We start from the raw sequence: 17,013 nt of genomic DNA, 5'->3' as shown, positions 1-17,013 counted from the left end.
TTTAAAATTTACATTCATTGTTTTCTATTCAGAATGGGGGGGGGTAATATCGACTTATGCAATAATATTTTGGGGTAATGGTTAAAAAAGTTCCCCGACCGCTGCTCTATTAATTTAGAATGCTTGTAATAATTATTTTTTATATAAAATAGTGTTGTGTCCAACCGTTATTATTACAATTATTATTGTTAATATAATGTATTAACGAATAAGAGACATCCAGGGCGTCTCTTAGTCGCCTTATTATATAAACATATAGATCAGCATAAAGGGAACCTCCACCGTGAGACCAATTCTAACATTCCTTCCTATTTTCAACTAAGAAAGTAGATGCAGAATATGCAGTTTCATCGAGACCAACTACTGATAAGAACATTGCTCATATTTTCAACTGGGAATCAGACGCAGAATCCGTACAGGAGCAGTGACCTGAAGCGGAGCGTCTTATCAAAACCATGTCCTACTCCTGAAACTCCCACCCCTTTGCTTAGTTAATTTTATACTTAGAATAAGTATTTGTAATTAGTCTTAGGAAGAACGTTAAAGAATTAAGTCGTATCGAATATTTTAATAATAAACAACAAGTAAAACTCGTTCAATTTATTATTTACCAAACCTAAGGCTCTACAACAGACAATAGAAGAAGATGTCCAGTGTCCAGAAATCCTTTCCTGGGACACGACACGACTTATTATGTTATTTGTATTATGTTTGTTGCAATTAACATTATTATTGAAACTTTACATTTAGACAAAGTAAATACAAGAAGTCCTCACTTTACGACCTATTTGCACTTTCGACCAATCGAGTTTCACTTGCAATATGAATAAATTCGAATATTTTTTTAAATTTAATTTTTATATTTTTTTAAATTTTACAACGATCATATATTCCCGGCGCAAGTTCCACGCTTATCGACCAATTCGCTTAAAGACGTAAAGTGAGGAGTACCCAACGATAAACAAGTAGTAAGATTGCAAACGAATGTAAAGAAGTGGAGACTAAGAATTTAACTAATTACTTAAGCCTACTTTGACTTCTAATAATTATTTTCATAAACACAAGAGTTTTTTTGTTATTTATTTAATAATAATTAATAATAAGACTAATAATTGTTAAAAAAAAACAGATACAAAAATAGTTTACCAGTTTAAATAATTCTGTATAAAAACTGCTAACAAAATTTCAAACTATATTTACTTTTATATTAACCAATACTTTGTTGTAGAAATACCTACATAGTATATAGATTAAAAATGTAATTTATTTTGTAAGTTATTAAAAATATATAATTTTACGAGATTGTGATGTGATTTGTCTACATGAAATGATTAATTTTATGTTACGTAAATATTATCTAATTAACATATACACTTATTAAAAAGTTCTTGAGAGAAAAAAAACACATGTTCTTAACAAAGTTTTATATGTTTAAACTTTGATAAATTTCATAACTATGAATGAATCACAAAACTCTCAGAGCTAAAGAACAGTAAACAACACAAAATGAACCAATTACGAAAAAGGGACAAAGACGTTTCTATAATCCAATAATATTATAGCTTTAATATCATGAATATATTGGAAAATGAAAACTAATATCACACAATACGAGACTTGACTGTATAAAGAGAGAAAAACGATCGTTTATCTGTAACAAAATAATCGTATTATGTACTTATTTTTTTCGAAATCAAAATTTGATTTTGCTCAATTGAAATGTAGTTTATTTTGAGATGTTCAAACCGCACTATAGAGAATCCGGAGTTTTCAAAACTACGCAATGATACTTCGCATTATTCCTTTATTTATATTTTAGAATTTGTACATTCTGAAGTCTAGAGTATTTGCTAGCATCCTTTTAAATTAGTTTAAAACTTTTTTTAATTTAACTGTTTCATTAATTTAAAAAAAAATCTTTTCATCTTTGTCACATAATAAGTATATTGAATTACGAAAAGTTATGAACTTAGTAAACTTTTTGGAAGACATTTATCATTGCTAAACAAATATGAACATTTATACGATACAATAAGTAAAAAATAATTTATTTTCTGAATGTTTTTAGAACTCGAATAAACGATTTAATTATTTTGTTTCTTAAGAAACTATTTGCACGTGCAATAAATAGTTAATATTACTCTATAAAATGAAAATGTATTTTACATTAACGGTTAATATGTGCTTAATCGTCAGGAAATATAATAGATTCGATCCATGGGGCGTAATGGGAAACTCTGGTGTAAAGTCCAGGTTCGTTAGTGTGGCTGCACGGTTTAGGAATTACTGTTATTCCTTCAAGAAAATTTGTGTAGTCGTAATTCAGGTCAGTACTTTGTAAAGGTGCTCCAACGGACGCCTACAAAAAAAACAAAAAAAATTAAAAGATTGTTACAATCGAGGATTGAATTGAATCCACCTGGCATGTGTTATGGTAGTTAGAGCCGCTAGCACAGATCTGTGTATCCAGGTCTAATCCAAACGGTACGAGATTAGCAAACTTATCATGCTCAAAGTAAAGATCGCACGCGCGGTTGTTAAGACCGAACACCTGTATATGTACTACGCTAGTTTCATTGTATCCAATTTCTCCAAACGGATATGCGAGACCACCATCGGAAATGCAAAGAGGTAGCACGAAATACGTGAATCTAACAGTGTCATTTAATTCGATCAGCGCGATGTCGTTGTATACAAAAGGATATTTATATTTAGGATGAACGATGTGTCTCAGCACTCCATATTCCTGATGTTCAATTCCATCATTATCATTCTCCAAATACGTATCACCTAATCGAATGATATTTATGCTTTGACTACAAACAAGGAGAAAGTATTCAATACTGATTACATATCAATTTAAGCAACTTAATTTTTAATTACTTTACGCATTTTGCTGCAGTTAACACGAATTTGTTACTAATCAAACTCCCTGCGCACACCCACTTCGTCGAGGATTCATTGCGTTGACCCAAAGCTGCCTAAAATGTATACAAATTGAAACTTAATTCACTCTATTTATTCTCATAATCTTACAATACTTTGAGTGTTTATTGGAATAGAGTCTGTAGACCCGTATTCTTTGTTTCCGTACTCATCTCTTGTAAGTCTTTTGTGTATCGTATCGCAATCTTTCAATACAATAAATGAAATAAAATGCTGTTATTTTTCAAATTACTTTATATATTTACATTTTCTGCTTTTGGTTTGTTTGTATTTTGGATCGCAGCACACCCTGTCCACCAATCCGTCGTGCCCGCATGCTTTGTATTTATCAGGATACGAATCGTCCTTGCAATACCAAATGTTTTCGCAGAACTTCGTTGCATTCTCGCATTTGACGTCTGAAAATCGATTATCACTTTGGTCTTCACTTACAAGAACTCACCTGAACCTTTTGTTTCTATATACGCGTTTGATGCAATTGTCAAGAAAAACACGATAACTTGATGGTAATTAAACATATTTAAGTATACTTTATTCCGTTTTTTTGTTGAGCACTTGTTCACCAATATGTATACTTTACTACAATGTCGACCTTCGCGTATTCCAACTTATTTAAGCGGTGAAGCGGTTCTAGCAAGTGGGGGGAACGGTTATTCAATAACAAATAAATTATTTAATTTATTCCAGCGGATTGAACACTAATAATCACCTACTAAGAAATTTAGTTAAATTACATTTTGATGTTTTCACAGAGTATAAATATCTTATTATAATTTAACATAGAATTTAAATTGTCATAGTTATAACTCAAACTATAATGATATCAATGTTATTATATAAATAATGAATTGATAAACTTATCAAATTGAAGTAGAGGATTTAGCTTTATGCAATAATTGTTATATGATTATTTTTTCTAATTTAAAAATGCATGTGAGATTATTTTGAATATATATATTGTACATTTAGACAAAGTTAATATTACATAAGTAATCAAAAAATGTTTTTTTTTTATATTAACAAGACCAAATTGATTATTTTATAAAATGAAAAAACGTTAATATGTTCTTAAACATCAGGAAATATAATCGATTCGATCCATGGGGCGTAGTGGGAAACTTTGGTGTAAAGTCCGGGTTCGTTGGTGTTGCTGCACGGCTTACGAATTACTGTTATTCCTATCAGAAAACTTGTGTAGTAGTAATTCAGATCAACACTTTGCAAAGGTGCTCCAAAGGACGGCTGCAAATAAATAAACGATTAAAAGTTTGTTATTAGGTCATTAAGAATGAAATGTCCAATTACCTCAAGTACCAATTGTGATAGCTGATATATCTTTTAATATATTTTAAGATCTTTTTAAATTTTTATTGTAAATGTACTTTATTAGACGCACGTTTTGTTTGTGATTATCTATCGAGTTGTCTTTCGCAGATTAAATTTTGTAAAGTTTCTTTGAAATAGAATATTTACCAGAAAAAGTTAATAGTGTCTGTTTAGTGGTTTAGCACTGGTGTTTTCCACTTCATCTTCATTAGATTAAATTATGATAGATGTCTACTTTAATCAGATAGAGGAAATGATAAGAGAACTTGGGATTAAACAGCCGAGATTGCTGAATAAAGACAGGTCATACCTCTTACATGACAATGCTTGACCTCATATCGCATTAATAACGTTGGTCAAACTCTACTCCACTATCACCATTCTATCTGATGACATTAACAAGTTACCTTTAAATGGAAAAACTTTATTGATAGTTTGTGCTAAAACTTTGATTGATTATAGTTCTTTTTGTTTGAGATATAATAAACCAAAGGTACAGTTCGAAATTGGACGTTTCATACTCAATGACCTAATACAATCGAGGATTGAGTTTAATTACCTGACATCTTGAATGGTCCAAGTGGGAGCTACCACAAATCTGTGTATCTGGGTCAAATCCAAACGGTACGAGATTGGCAAATTTATCCTGCTCAAAGTAGAGATCGCACGCACGTTTATTAACTCTAATCACCTGTATATACTCTACGCTAGATCCATTGTATCCAACTTCCCCCAACAATGGTTCTCTTAGCATCGCATCATCGTAAACGCAGATAGGTTTAACGTGATTCGTGAATCTAACAGTATCATTCAATTCGATGAGCGCGATGTCGTTGTATACAAAAGGATATTTATATTTAGGATGAACAATGTGTCTCAGCACTCCATATTCCTGAGTTTCAATTCCATCATTATCATCCTCCAAATACGTATCACCTAATCGAATGATATTTATGCTTTGACTACACACAAGAAGAAAGTATTCAATATTGATTACATATAAGCAATTTATCATTTAATTACTTTACGCATTTTGCTGCAGTTACCACGAATTTGTTACTAATTAAACTCCCTGTGCACACCCACTTCGTCGAGGAATCGTTGCGTTGACCCAAAGCTGCCTAAAATGTATAAAAATTGAAACTTAATTAACACAATATATTTTCATAATCTTACAATAGCTTGGTAGTTTCTAGGAAATGGTATTGTGGAATCGTAAACCGTGTTTCCGTACACATCTATTACACGCCTCTTGTATAGCGTATCGCAATCTTTTAATATAATAAGTGAAATAAAATGCTATTATTTTTTAAATTACTTTATATTTACATTTTCTGCTTTTGGTTTGTTTGTATTTTGGATCGCAGCACACCCTGTCCACCATTCCGTCGTGTCCACATGCTTTGTATTTATCAGGATACGAATCGTCCTTGCAATACCAAATGTTTTCGCAGAGCTTATTTGGATCCTCGCATTTAATGTCTTAAAATCAAAATGTAACTTTGGTATTCATTTATAAGAACTCACCTTAACCTTTTGTTTCTATATAGACGCTCGATGCAATTGTCAACATAAACACGATTACTTGATGGTAATAAGACATCTTGAAGTTTACGTTATTCCGTTTTTTATTGAGCACTTTTCATCAAAATGTATATTCATTTAATAATATTGTAAGATATAGACTATAAACTTAACCTTCGCGTATTCCAACTCATTTATGAAAAGAAAATGGATGAATGCTTTACATCACAATGAGAAATGAAGTAACTTCACGTGTATACTGAGAAAAACATTCGTGCTATATATATAGTTGATATAAGTGGGGAGTATTGCTGGGGGTAAATAAAGAATATAAACTTCTTATTGTTCTTATTATAATTTGCATACAATTTATTTTTTTTATAGTTTTAACTCAAACTATAATCTTTTCAATGTTATTAAATTACTGAATTATTTAGTAATTTAAAAATACTCAATTAGATTCATAAGAGTTTCAGATTGATAAACTTTTCAAATTATAAAATTGAAGAACAGGATTTAGCTGAAAAATTAATATTTTACACAATAATTGTTATATGTTTATTGCTGCTAACTTAAAATGTGAGATTATTGGAAATATATAAATATTATTGTTCATTTCTCATTGAAATATACCGGTTTTCTGCATGACTCATTAGTTTTTTTTAGTAAGTAAATATCAGTCTACGGATCGAAAAATAAAATGAAAAGGTTAATATTTTGTTAATGACCTGGAAATATAATTGATTCGATCCATGGGGCATAATGGGAAACTCTGGTGTAAATTCCGGGTTCGTTAGTCTGGCTGCACGGTTTGGGAATCGCAGTTATTCCAATAAGAAATATTCCGTCGACATAATTTCTATCGAAATTTTGCAATGGTCCTCCGACGGACATCTAAAGAAGTAGACGATTAAAAATTTGCTATAATTATGAATTGCGTTACGTTACCTGACAATATTAATAAGAGATTCAGATTGATAAACTTTTCAAATTATAAAATTGAAGAACAGGATTTAGCTTAAAATTAATATTTTACACAATAATTGTTATATGTTTATTGCTGCTAACTTAAAATGTGAGATTATTGGAAATATATAAATAGTATTGTTCTTTTCTCATTGAAATTTACAGGTTTTCTGCATGACTCATTAGTTTTTTTAGTAAGTAAATATCAGTCTACGGATCGAAAAATCAATTATTTATAAAATGAAAAAGTTAATATTTTGTTAATGACCTGGAAATATAATTGATTCGATCCATGGGGCATAATGGGAAACTCTGGTGTAAATTCCGGGTTCGTTGGTGTGGCTGCACGGTTTGGGAATCGCAGTTATTCCAATAAGAAATATTCCGTCGACATAATTTATATCGAAATTTTGCAATGGTCCTCCAACGGACATCTAAAGAAATAGACGATTATTTTTTTATAATTATGAATTGCGTTACGTTACCTGACAATATTGATGGGAACTAACTGAGCTAGCGCAGAGCTGAGTATCTGGGTCCAAACCAAATGGCACGAGATTCGCAAATTTATCGTTATCAAAGTAAAGGTTGCAAGCGCGTCTATTAAGCTGCCTCAGTGGAATTACCGTTAACGTGTTTATGTCTTTGAATCCAACTTCCCGCCAAAAGGGTTCTCTGGTTCTCACGCCTTCGTTAATGCAAGCTGGTTTCACAAACTTGGTGAATGTAACGGTATCATTCAATTCAATTATTGCGATGTCGTTGTACACAAAAGGAGCTTTATATTTAGGATGAACGAAGGTCTTCAGCACACCGAATTCCTGAGGAACCAATCCATCGTTATCATTATTCAAATCCAAATCACCTAAGCGAACTATATTTATGTTCTTACTACAACAAAAAAGTTGTTGCATCATTTTTTATAAGTCAACTTGTTATATCATTACCTTAAACATGCAGCTGCAGTTATCACGAATTTATTATTAACCAAACTCCCAGCGCAAAACCAATGCGTCCTGGATTCATTGCGATAACCCAAAGCAGCCTAAAAATGATAATTTAAACCATTTACCCAATCCATTTCAATAATACTTTACAGTATTCGAGTTATCTTCTAGTATATTAAAATGATATGGAACTATAGAGGAGTAATCCCGATTCCCGTATTCATCTATTACAATCTTCTTTTGCATCGTATCGCAATCTTTAAATATAATATAAGTAACAAAAAATGAGTTATGTATTCAATTAGTTTATATTTACATTTTCTGCTTTTGGTTGGTGGGTATTCGGGATCGCAGCACACCCTGTCTACCAAACCGTCGTGACCGCATGCTTTGTATTTATCCGGATACGAATTCTTTTTGCAATACCAAATGTTTTCGCAGAACTTCGTTGAATCCTCGCATTTGACATCTAAAAATCTCTATTGACAGATCGCTCTTCATTTGGATAACTCACCGCAACCTTTTGTTTCCATGTGCACCTGTGATGTAATTGTCAGCAACAACAAGGTAACTTGATATAAATGGGACATGTTTAAGCTTACGTTGATCTGTTTTAATTATTCATATAAATGTTATTTACTTGTATACCATAAATTAAACATTTTTATTAACTTTTTACTTACTTTTCTTGCACTATAAAAATCGGTTATGATGAGAAGAAAATAAGCAGCAATTGCATAATATTATAGATAACTAACTATTTGTGTTAGTGGATTACTGGTCATTATTAGATCGACCTTCGTGTATTCCAGCTCTATTCTATGAAGAAAATGTAAGATTGAGTTAAAGCAAAATAAGAATGAAGTGAATTCACGTTTACGCTGAAAACATCCGTACTATTTATAGGCGAGTGGGGGAAATGCAACTCAATAATATAACATACACATCAAATCCTTTTAAATTTGAATTGAATATTAATAATCAATATTTTTATGTATTTTACAGAATATACTTTTACTATTGTTCTCTTAGTATTTTCTATCGAATGAGAAATAGTATGATTAATAATATAAGAAACAAGATATAAGTAAAATATTTAAATTCGTCAAACAAAATAAATTTGCTTATTAAAAGGATTCGATAAAATTAGACTATATTAGGTGATTGAATAAATTATCATAATTATTTCAATAAGTATATTTGTGTGGAAATATTTATTTTGAGATGAAATAAGTTGTTTTTAATTGGAATGAAATATGAAGAAAATGTTGAGTTGTTTATCGTTGATCAAAATATAAATGTGCAGCGAAACTACGCACTTGGAAATGCTTGGGGAATACCCAGAGTGCAGTTGCCTTTTGGGATTTACACGAAAACGAGTTTACATTCATATACTGTGTGTGTGTCACATACAATACGAAATTATTTGTTTCTAAGAGTTGTTGTTTGATTAACCAAATAATTCAATTTTTGTTCAATTAAACGTATTAGAAATAAATGTATTTTTAGTATATTTTACAGTTGTTTTATTTGGATATTTTAACAAAAATGTTTTATGTATAAAATAAATGTTATGATTAAATAATGTTGATAGCATTTGAATGGAACACCCTGTATATCATCACTAAAATGAGAACTGGAATGCTGTTTGCTAGGCAACCAGAAACAAAACAATAAAACATATCATATCTGCAGTTACATGCTCTCTCATCTTGACCTCCGAGAGGTTTTAGTAATTAATTATATGTCTGGACATACAATTTATAGGAATATAAAACAAGATAGACTAAATAAAACAACTACTAACGCTAATAAATTATCATTAAAAAGATATTTTTATTTAAAAAACAACACTATATTTATGGAAGATGTTCCCTATTTATTTACGAAAAATGCATGATATATGAAGTGATATGAAGATGGAAGACGGAGGAAAGAAGAAGTATTTATGATTCTGGAAATACGATCGACTCGATCCACGGAGCGTAATTGGAAACTCTGGTGTAAAGTCCGGGTTTGTTCGTAGTGGTGGAGCAAGGTTTCGGAATTGTTACCACGCCAATAATGAAATTGGCGTCAATGTAGTTTAAATCTCTGTGACTCAAAGGACCTCCAATATCCGTCTGAACAATGTAAAAAATGTTAGAATCCATTAGGAAGATGTTTTGCTGTAAATTACCTGACAATCTCCTCTCGCATACACCGAGCTACCGCAAAGCTGCGTGTCATCATCAAGACCAAAAGGAATTTGATTTGCAAATCTATCAGAATTGAAGTAAAGATGGCATGCGCGTTTCGCCAACTCAATCAAACCAATCGACGTTAAGACATCCTTGCTTCCAGGATCCTTGTAACCTGATTCCTGCCACAGTTTATCCCTCAACTCTGACTCGTCGAAGATGCAACCTGGTTTCACGAATTTCGTGATTCTCACCATACTATTCAACTCGATGAGACCTATATCGTTGTAAACTGCCGGTGCTATGTACTTGGGATGTTTGATCTCTTTTATAACTCCGTACTCTTGTGGATCAACCTCATCGTCATCCCTATTCAAATCCAAATCTCCAAGTCGAACAATATTCACATTTCCACTACAAAAACCAGCTAATAAAAACGATTTAATTATAAGTTTTTTTAGATTTACTTTAGGCATTTGGCAGCTGTCAAAATGTATTTATTGCTGATCAAACTACCGGCGCACAGCCAATCCGTCTTCGATCCATTGCGATGTCCCAAAGCCGCCTGCAACAAATTGCTGTATTTACAAAATAACAATAATTACGTAAAATTTTAGACTTACAACGTAAGGAAAACTCTCTGTTAATATGTCGGGACTTGGTTTGATGGAATCATAATCTCTGTTCCCATATTCATCGATTTCTATTTTCTTGTAAAGCGCATCACATTCTGAAACCAAACAATTCAAGCATTTCACATTTTACCTATAGTTAGATAATCTACGTTTTCTGCTTTTCGTTTGATTGTAAATTGGATCACAGCACACTCGATCCACTAATCCGTCGTTACCGCAAGTTTTGTATTTCTCCGGATACGAATCCTCTTTGCAATACCAAATGTTTTCGCACCATTTTCCAGGATCATCGCATTTACTATCTAATAACAAATAATATAGTTAACATTATTAATACGAGATTAAGATTATTTTAATACTACCTTTTGTTTGCGCGTATCCTTGCGAAGAGATCGCGATTAATAACACGATGGAATAGACGTATTGGGACATCCTTCACCTTCGATTTCACGATAGTCTCTGAGTGCACCTCCACTTTCTTAAGCACTTATATCCTCCAGTACAAACTTCTTCACCGTATTAATATTTTAAATAAGTAAATATATTAAAATGTAAAATTATTCAACTTACTGCGGTATTTCAGGGCCTTGAAACAAATTTCAAAAAATTCTAATTGCAAAGTAATTACACTAAATAAGTTAACTTGCTTAACGAATATTTAAGTCAGATTAGGCTACTTTTTTATTTAATTTATTCTATTATGTTTCACATATAGATTTTCAAGTAGATTATAATGATTATGAGATGCCTGTTGTAGTAAATATTCAATAATTATAAAGTTATAATTCATTGAAAGATTTGTGGATCATCTAATTGGGAAACACGATGGATTCTATCCATGGAGCATATTCGTTTACTCTAGTATAAATTCCAGGATCTGTCCCATTGTTGCAAGGTTTTGGAAACGAAATAACTCCAATAATAAATTTGCCATTGACGTAGTTGAAGTCCAAATGATGTAAAGGCCCTCCGATATCAGTCTACAAACAATGTCACAAATAAACCATTAAAATTAATTAATAATATATTGGGCATTTAATAATTACTTGACAATCGAATCTGTAATCACGATTGGACGCACAGAGTTGCGTTTTATCGAGACCTTTAGGAGCCAAGTTCGCATATCTCTTTGTATCTAAATACTTCTCGCATTCAGGTTTTTGAACTTGAAACAAATAAACCGAAGCCATGACTTCTTTCTTGTCAGGTTTATTGAAGCCAGTTTCTTCCCACGTGGGTTCTCTGAGTTGATCGTCGTCGTCGAGGCATGCAGGTTTTACGAACTTCGTTATTCGAACCGTATCATTCAACTCAATCAAACCAATATCATTGTAAATTGCAGGAGCTTTATATTCAGGATGGACGATGGTCCTCAGGACTCCGTACTCCTGAGGTTCAACCTGATCATCATCCCTATTCAAATCCAAATCTCCGAGACGTACAATATTAACGTTACGACTGTAATTTAACGAATACAATTGTCATAACTATCTCAAAATTATATCTATCAGTTACTTTAAACATTGAGCTGCTGTCAAGATGAATGTGTTACTAATCAAACTACCCGCGCACACCCACTCAGTATTCGAACCATTTCGATGTCCCAAAGCCGCCTAAAACAAAAACACTGAAAACTTCTCAACGAAAGAAAATCTATCGATTTCTTACCACGTGCGGATTGTTTTCCGTCAAAATGCTGCGTACCGGTATAATTGACGAGTAATCTCTGTTCCCATATTCGTCAATTTCCATCTTCTTGAAAAACGTTTCGCAATCTACAACCGCAACCAATTATTTCATATTTTTTTTTCAATAAACAATAATGATTTCTCACATTTTCTACTTTTCGTCGGTTTGTACGTTGGATCGCAACACACTCGAGCCACCAATCCATCGTGGCCGCAGGCTGTGTACTTGTCCGGATAGGAACCATCCTTGCAATACCAAATGTTCTCGCAATACTTGTCCGGACTATCGCAGCTTGCATCTGCACGATGCAACAAAACCGTTTACAATGAATTAAGCGTATTGACGAGATGCACTTACTTACCTTTGCTTGTAGTATCCGCGTATCCTCGCGACGTAATCGCAAGCAAAAATGCGATGGCATAACGCGAACGAAACATGTTACAGCTTCGAAGCGCCGATAGTTTCTGACCGCCGATTCCAGTTAATTTACAAATTTATATGAAACAGTCTGTGAGACTTCCCAAAGTACACACGTAATGGTGTTATAAAAAAGAGCATCCTTGAATATTACAATTGATCTTTTCATTTCCGTTTTGATACACTGTTTTGAACATGCTTATTGCTCGGAGCAACTCAATTATTGAAGTAATTGCATAGTGTAAGTATGAATCACGTTTACACTTTAAATTTAAAGTTTCGTTAAGGTTCATATGTTAAAGGTATGTGCATACATTAAATATCAATTATGCAAAAACTTATGTTATGACTGTGTCAACAGATGTCGCGCTACGAGTTCCACGTAACGATTACAAAGATGCCTGTGCAATGAAGTCTTCAAAAAATTTTAATTGTTTATCGCTTCGTGGCTTTATGAGCTATGATCAAAGTGTAGTATCTGTTCTGATCAGTATAAAAATTGATCGGCCCACATTGTGGGTTCATATTTTTATTCTGATTTTTGGAATTCGGTGAGGAATTAGAGCTTGCTCTGTCCTTATCAATGGTTGTCCCAGTATTGCAGTGTCTCTGGGTATGGCCTATTTAATTTAACTTAAATATAATTGTTTATAAGAATTTGTTATATGTTTAAGCATTTTATTGCATTGCAGTATCTTTTTTGTAATTAAGATATATGCGCTATTATAAACCCTTCATTTATATTATAGTATAAATTTTATACGAATAAAACGTCTTTACCGGTGGTACTTCATTTGCAAGGTTTATTTCAAGTATACTTATACAGTTCAGAACATCTCAAAAACAAAAATCTTTGGACAGAAAGACCTATGGTCAATAGCCCTTTGTAACAGTTAATTTTTTATTTTATTATTATTGTTGTTGTGAATGAAAATGTTTAATCTATTGCAGCGTTTCCCAAACTACGAGTCGCGCTTTAATTATTGGTGGGTGACATCAAGATTTTGAATGTATATTTTTAAGATTACTTTAAAACTCATTAGACATGGCGAAAGTAAAAAATATATAACATTTAATGCGCTGGGGATGAAGTGAGTCGCAATATAATAGGTTTCTAAGAGTGTTTAAAAGTTTGTGAATCCTTGGTTTATCGAATAACACAATGTTTTGAATAGCACGCAACCAATTAACCGTATTATTAAAAGGCTCACTGTACTACAATATTATAAGTATAGTTTACTATTATCTTATTGAATTTTGTGTGACAAGTATAAAACTTACATAATAATTGATAAATTACATGTACTTTTTTATTAGTAGTTTTTGGTCACCTTTATAATTTACAGGTTATATTTTATCATGTTTAATCAATGCTTTTGCAATCTAAATCAGCGTTTCTAAACGATCCAAAAATATCTTGTACAGTGTATTTCACAAGTTTATCACTTTGACAAAAGGTGACAGCTGTCATTTTGCGACCCATTGTCGTGTCCCAGGGATGGAATTCTGGACACAGTGGAATATTGTCTGGTGTTATCGTTGTAGAGTCTCAGTTGTAGGAATTAAATAATTCAATTTGTTTCAAACAAGTTTATTATAATAATTGGTACTCTTGGGGTCCTTTCCAAGACAATGTAGATACTTTAAAAGATTGACTAAGACTAATTTCAAATACTCATTGTACTTACAAAGTTAATTCTTATTAATACGGACGGGGTGTGAGTTTTAAAAGTAAGGCACGGTTTTTAAGAAGACGCTCCGCTTCAGGTCACTGTTCTCCGTGTGATCTATCAATTCTGCAGTTTGGTTTCTAGTTAAAAACACGAAGAAACGCCGCAAACGGTCACTGTCCTCCGTGGTATTTGTCCATTCTGCATCTTGGTATCTAGTTGAAAATACGAAGAACGCTGCAAATGGTCACTGTCTTCCGTGAGATTTGCCTACTCTGCATATTGATTCTGTTAATGACCTATAATAGTCCTCAGTGGTACCCAAACTTTAGTGGTTGGACACAACACCATTAACAATGGAATATGACCAATAGGTTGAGAAACGCTGATTTAAATCATCTTCCAACAAATTGTTGTTGTATTTAAAGTACTGTCAACATTGATGTTTAAAATTTGATCTGTCAAAAGTTTGACATATAAATTGTAGAAACCATTTTTGTAAACATAAATATGGTTTTGTGTCCAACATTTAATTATTGGTTTTATATTTCATACAATTTGTTAATTATCTACATCAGCGATCGGGGAACCGGGGTAAATTACCCAAAATGGGATAAAAATTTCATCTTACCAAACTCAGAGAACGGTTCTCTGACTACTTTTCAGATCTTGATGTACAAACTGTGAATTGGGTTGTAGATCCTTTTAAATGTGAAATTACTAACATACCAGAAGAACCTCCAGGTTTGGCAGAGGCAATTCTTGAACTTCGATCCAATACTGAAGCACGTATTCAATTTGAGACCAGAGCAAATCTGTCGTCTTTTTGGTTGTCAAAGGCTGCAAAGGCTTTCAAAATTGCACATGAGGAGGCGGTAAAAAAATTGCTGCCATTTGCAACAACCTACCTTTGTGCGAACAAAGCTTTTCCACTCTAATACAAAATTTCAATAACGAGACACAAACGAAAAACAGAAATCGTTAAACGCCGAAGACTGTATTCAAATTGCTCTTACATCAAAAAGTCCCAATTTTTAAGTAATTATATCAAACATGAAGCAACATCATTTTTCCAAAACCTGAAGGGGGAAAGTTTTCAATTAATTTTTGTTTGTTCCAATTTAAGAATTTTATTTTGTTTGTCTATTACTATTTGTTACTATTTTCATGTAACTCTTTTTTTTATAAATATGTAAATGTAAATTAATTCAATAAATAATGTTTATTTAAAATTTACATTGATTGTTTTCTATTCAGAATGGGGGGGTAATATCGACTTACGCAATAATATTTTGGGGTAATGGTTAAAAAAGTTCCCCGACCGCTGATCTACATGGATGTATTTAAATAAATATGGACCTAATGATTATTATTTATCAATCAATCTTCAATTTATAATGTTTAAGTTTATATACTGAACTACATATTGGTGCTGTTGACAATGTCAATTTGACAAGTTATAAACTAATCTTACCTATCAATAATCAATCTTACAATAGTCAATTAATTATTTAACAATTAATTAAAATTTAATTAACTTTCAGATGAATATTTGCATTTAATAAGCACGAATACCATTATCATTATTATCATTAGTATTATACAGCAGCGGTCCCCAACCTTTTTGACCTCACGGACCACTAAACTCCAAATATTAAATATCGCGGACCACTAAACTCAAAATTTTTAATCCTGCGGACCACTACAAGGACTTTTTTTAAAATAAGATTCTAAATATGAAATAGTATTTACATTGGGCCTTTTATAAAAACGTAAATAACCTCTCGACCATGGAAAGTCCATTTGATCCGCGGACCGGGAAGACCACTGTTCTACAGCACTCAGAAATACTCATCCTTGCGGCAATGCTTTAAGTTTATGCGAATAATAATAAATGTGTTATTGCAGATATACATATAAAATATATTCGTATCAAGTTTAATTAATTCATGAGAAATGCGGTTTCTTTATATGCAAATATTATGAAAATGTCTATTTGTGAACAAAAGAAAAGTAAAAGAATAATGGTAAGGTCCTAATGGCTTCGGAGAGTTGAAAAACTGGTTCCGAGGTGCACTCTTGTTTTGCACATCTTCAATCTCGGTGATGACTCTGTGCAAGATGTTGGGATTTCTTATGCTGCTCATCGCGGCGAGTAAATCGCAAATCCACTTCAACGGTAAATATAATTAATTCAACGATAAATTGAATTTATAACCAATTTAATTATTGCAAACAAAGAGGAGAAAGCACCTTGCGACATCACTTACAGCGATCTCCACTGCATCCACATCAATAAATGTCCAGAAGCGCTTTCTGGGATCCGAAGAGGAATATTCCCGAAACCATGCGGATTTGAAGGGAAGATGCCCTTGGTTTGCTGCAACGAATTAACCAAACCGGGCAAAAGAAGTATCAGGCGTAAGTAAAAAAAAAAACTTGTGTGTTGAATGAATGAATAATTGCTAAAATCGATGTTTCAGAATGCGATCATACCTATGAGAAGGTGAAAATTGATGGTGAAGGTACGATCAAGTATACGGCTTTGGTCCTTCCGAAGCAAACTCTATCGGAGCAGTATCCGCACATGGTACGTTCTCAATGACAATTGCTTGTAGATATTCCGTCGTATATTATTAGAATTAATGTGAAATAATAAATGAAGTATTAATCCTCTGAGTAGTTTCGTTATGGTAATGAAATTACGACAGAT

The 17,013-nt window shown here is 32.4% G+C and overlaps 6 protein-coding genes across 12 annotated transcripts; 1 reads left to right on the top strand and 5 right to left on the bottom strand.

Annotated features, from left to right (window-relative positions):
* Nucleotides 1–2,099: 2,099 nt before the first annotated feature.
* On the bottom strand, nucleotides 2,100–3,548 carry LOC108562824 (venom protease-like). Of its 4 annotated transcripts, none has more exons than XM_017921289.1 (6): nucleotides 3,389–3,548; nucleotides 3,192–3,344; nucleotides 3,037–3,131; nucleotides 2,884–2,981; nucleotides 2,420–2,816; nucleotides 2,100–2,359 (listed from the first exon to the last, which is right to left on the bottom strand). In XM_017921289.1, exons 1-6 carry the CDS (start codon nucleotides 3,462–3,464, stop codon nucleotides 2,186–2,188), a joined length of 993 nt encoding a protein of 330 aa, XP_017776778.1. In that variant the 5' UTR covers nucleotides 3,465–3,548; the 3' UTR covers nucleotides 2,100–2,185. The 4 variants fall into 4 exon arrangements, with proteins under 4 accessions (XP_017776778.1, XP_017776779.1, XP_017776781.1 ...); XM_017921290.1 differs by having other exon boundaries at nucleotides 3,395–3,548; XM_017921292.1 differs by lacking the exon at nucleotides 3,037–3,131 and having other exon boundaries at nucleotides 3,389–3,439.
* A 436-nt stretch (nucleotides 3,549–3,984) lies between these two features.
* On the bottom strand, nucleotides 3,985–6,021 carry LOC108562825 (serine protease snake). The gene is made up of 6 exons (XM_017921293.1): nucleotides 5,806–6,021; nucleotides 5,602–5,754; nucleotides 5,449–5,543; nucleotides 5,296–5,393; nucleotides 4,832–5,234; nucleotides 3,985–4,188 (listed from the first exon to the last, which is right to left on the bottom strand). The coding sequence occupies exons 1-6, from the start codon at nucleotides 5,873–5,875 to the stop codon at nucleotides 4,015–4,017; spliced, it is 993 nt and encodes a 330-aa protein (XP_017776782.1). The 5' UTR covers nucleotides 5,876–6,021; the 3' UTR covers nucleotides 3,985–4,014.
* A 344-nt stretch (nucleotides 6,022–6,365) lies between these two features.
* Nucleotides 6,366–8,588, bottom strand: LOC108562823 (venom protease-like). 4 transcript variants are annotated; one of them, XM_017921287.1, is made up of 8 exons: nucleotides 8,393–8,585; nucleotides 8,230–8,317; nucleotides 8,026–8,178; nucleotides 7,860–7,966; nucleotides 7,710–7,807; nucleotides 7,248–7,653; nucleotides 7,031–7,196; nucleotides 6,837–6,972 (listed from the first exon to the last, which is right to left on the bottom strand). In XM_017921287.1, the coding sequence occupies exons 2-8, from the start codon at nucleotides 8,297–8,299 to the stop codon at nucleotides 6,968–6,970; spliced, it is 1,005 nt and encodes a 334-aa protein (XP_017776776.1). In that variant the 5' UTR covers nucleotides 8,300–8,317; nucleotides 8,393–8,585; the 3' UTR covers nucleotides 6,837–6,967. The 4 variants fall into 4 exon arrangements, with proteins under 4 accessions (XP_017776774.1, XP_017776776.1, XP_017776773.1 ...); XM_017921285.1 differs by lacking the exons at nucleotides 6,837–6,972; nucleotides 7,031–7,196 and adding an exon at nucleotides 6,366–6,690 and having other exon boundaries at nucleotides 8,393–8,587; XM_017921284.1 differs by having other exon boundaries at nucleotides 6,837–7,196.
* A 998-nt stretch (nucleotides 8,589–9,586) lies between these two features.
* LOC108562820 (serine protease snake-like) lies at nucleotides 9,587–11,079 on the bottom strand. The gene is made up of 6 exons (XM_017921282.1): nucleotides 10,887–11,079; nucleotides 10,674–10,826; nucleotides 10,513–10,619; nucleotides 10,357–10,454; nucleotides 9,889–10,303; nucleotides 9,587–9,832 (listed from the first exon to the last, which is right to left on the bottom strand). The coding sequence occupies exons 1-6, from the start codon at nucleotides 10,954–10,956 to the stop codon at nucleotides 9,656–9,658; spliced, it is 1,020 nt and encodes a 339-aa protein (XP_017776771.1). The 5' UTR covers nucleotides 10,957–11,079; the 3' UTR covers nucleotides 9,587–9,655.
* Nucleotides 11,080–11,196: 117 nt separating this feature from the next.
* On the bottom strand, nucleotides 11,197–12,871 carry LOC108562819 (serine protease snake). Its single transcript, XM_017921281.1, has 6 exons — nucleotides 12,575–12,871; nucleotides 12,359–12,511; nucleotides 12,193–12,299; nucleotides 12,040–12,137; nucleotides 11,571–11,982; nucleotides 11,197–11,504 (listed from the first exon to the last, which is right to left on the bottom strand). The coding sequence occupies exons 1-6, from the start codon at nucleotides 12,648–12,650 to the stop codon at nucleotides 11,334–11,336; spliced, it is 1,017 nt and encodes a 338-aa protein (XP_017776770.1). The 5' UTR covers nucleotides 12,651–12,871; the 3' UTR covers nucleotides 11,197–11,333.
* A 3,430-nt stretch (nucleotides 12,872–16,301) lies between these two features.
* Nucleotides 16,302–16,969, top strand: LOC108562822. The gene is made up of 3 exons (XM_017921283.1): nucleotides 16,302–16,479; nucleotides 16,542–16,721; nucleotides 16,784–16,969. Exons 1-3 carry the CDS (start codon nucleotides 16,407–16,409, stop codon nucleotides 16,903–16,905), a joined length of 375 nt encoding a protein of 124 aa, XP_017776772.1. The 5' UTR covers nucleotides 16,302–16,406; the 3' UTR covers nucleotides 16,906–16,969.
* The last annotated feature ends 44 nt before the right edge of the window (nucleotides 16,970–17,013 follow it).

This window comes from Nicrophorus vespilloides, unplaced genomic scaffold (assembly GCF_001412225.1).
Source record: "Nicrophorus vespilloides isolate i.1.1-1 unplaced genomic scaffold, Nicve_v1.0, whole genome shotgun sequence".
NCBI lineage: Eukaryota > Metazoa > Arthropoda > Insecta > Coleoptera > Silphidae > Nicrophorus > Nicrophorus vespilloides.
Note: the sequence above shows the minus strand (reverse complement) of the source record. Positions and strands in the feature narration are given on the sequence as shown.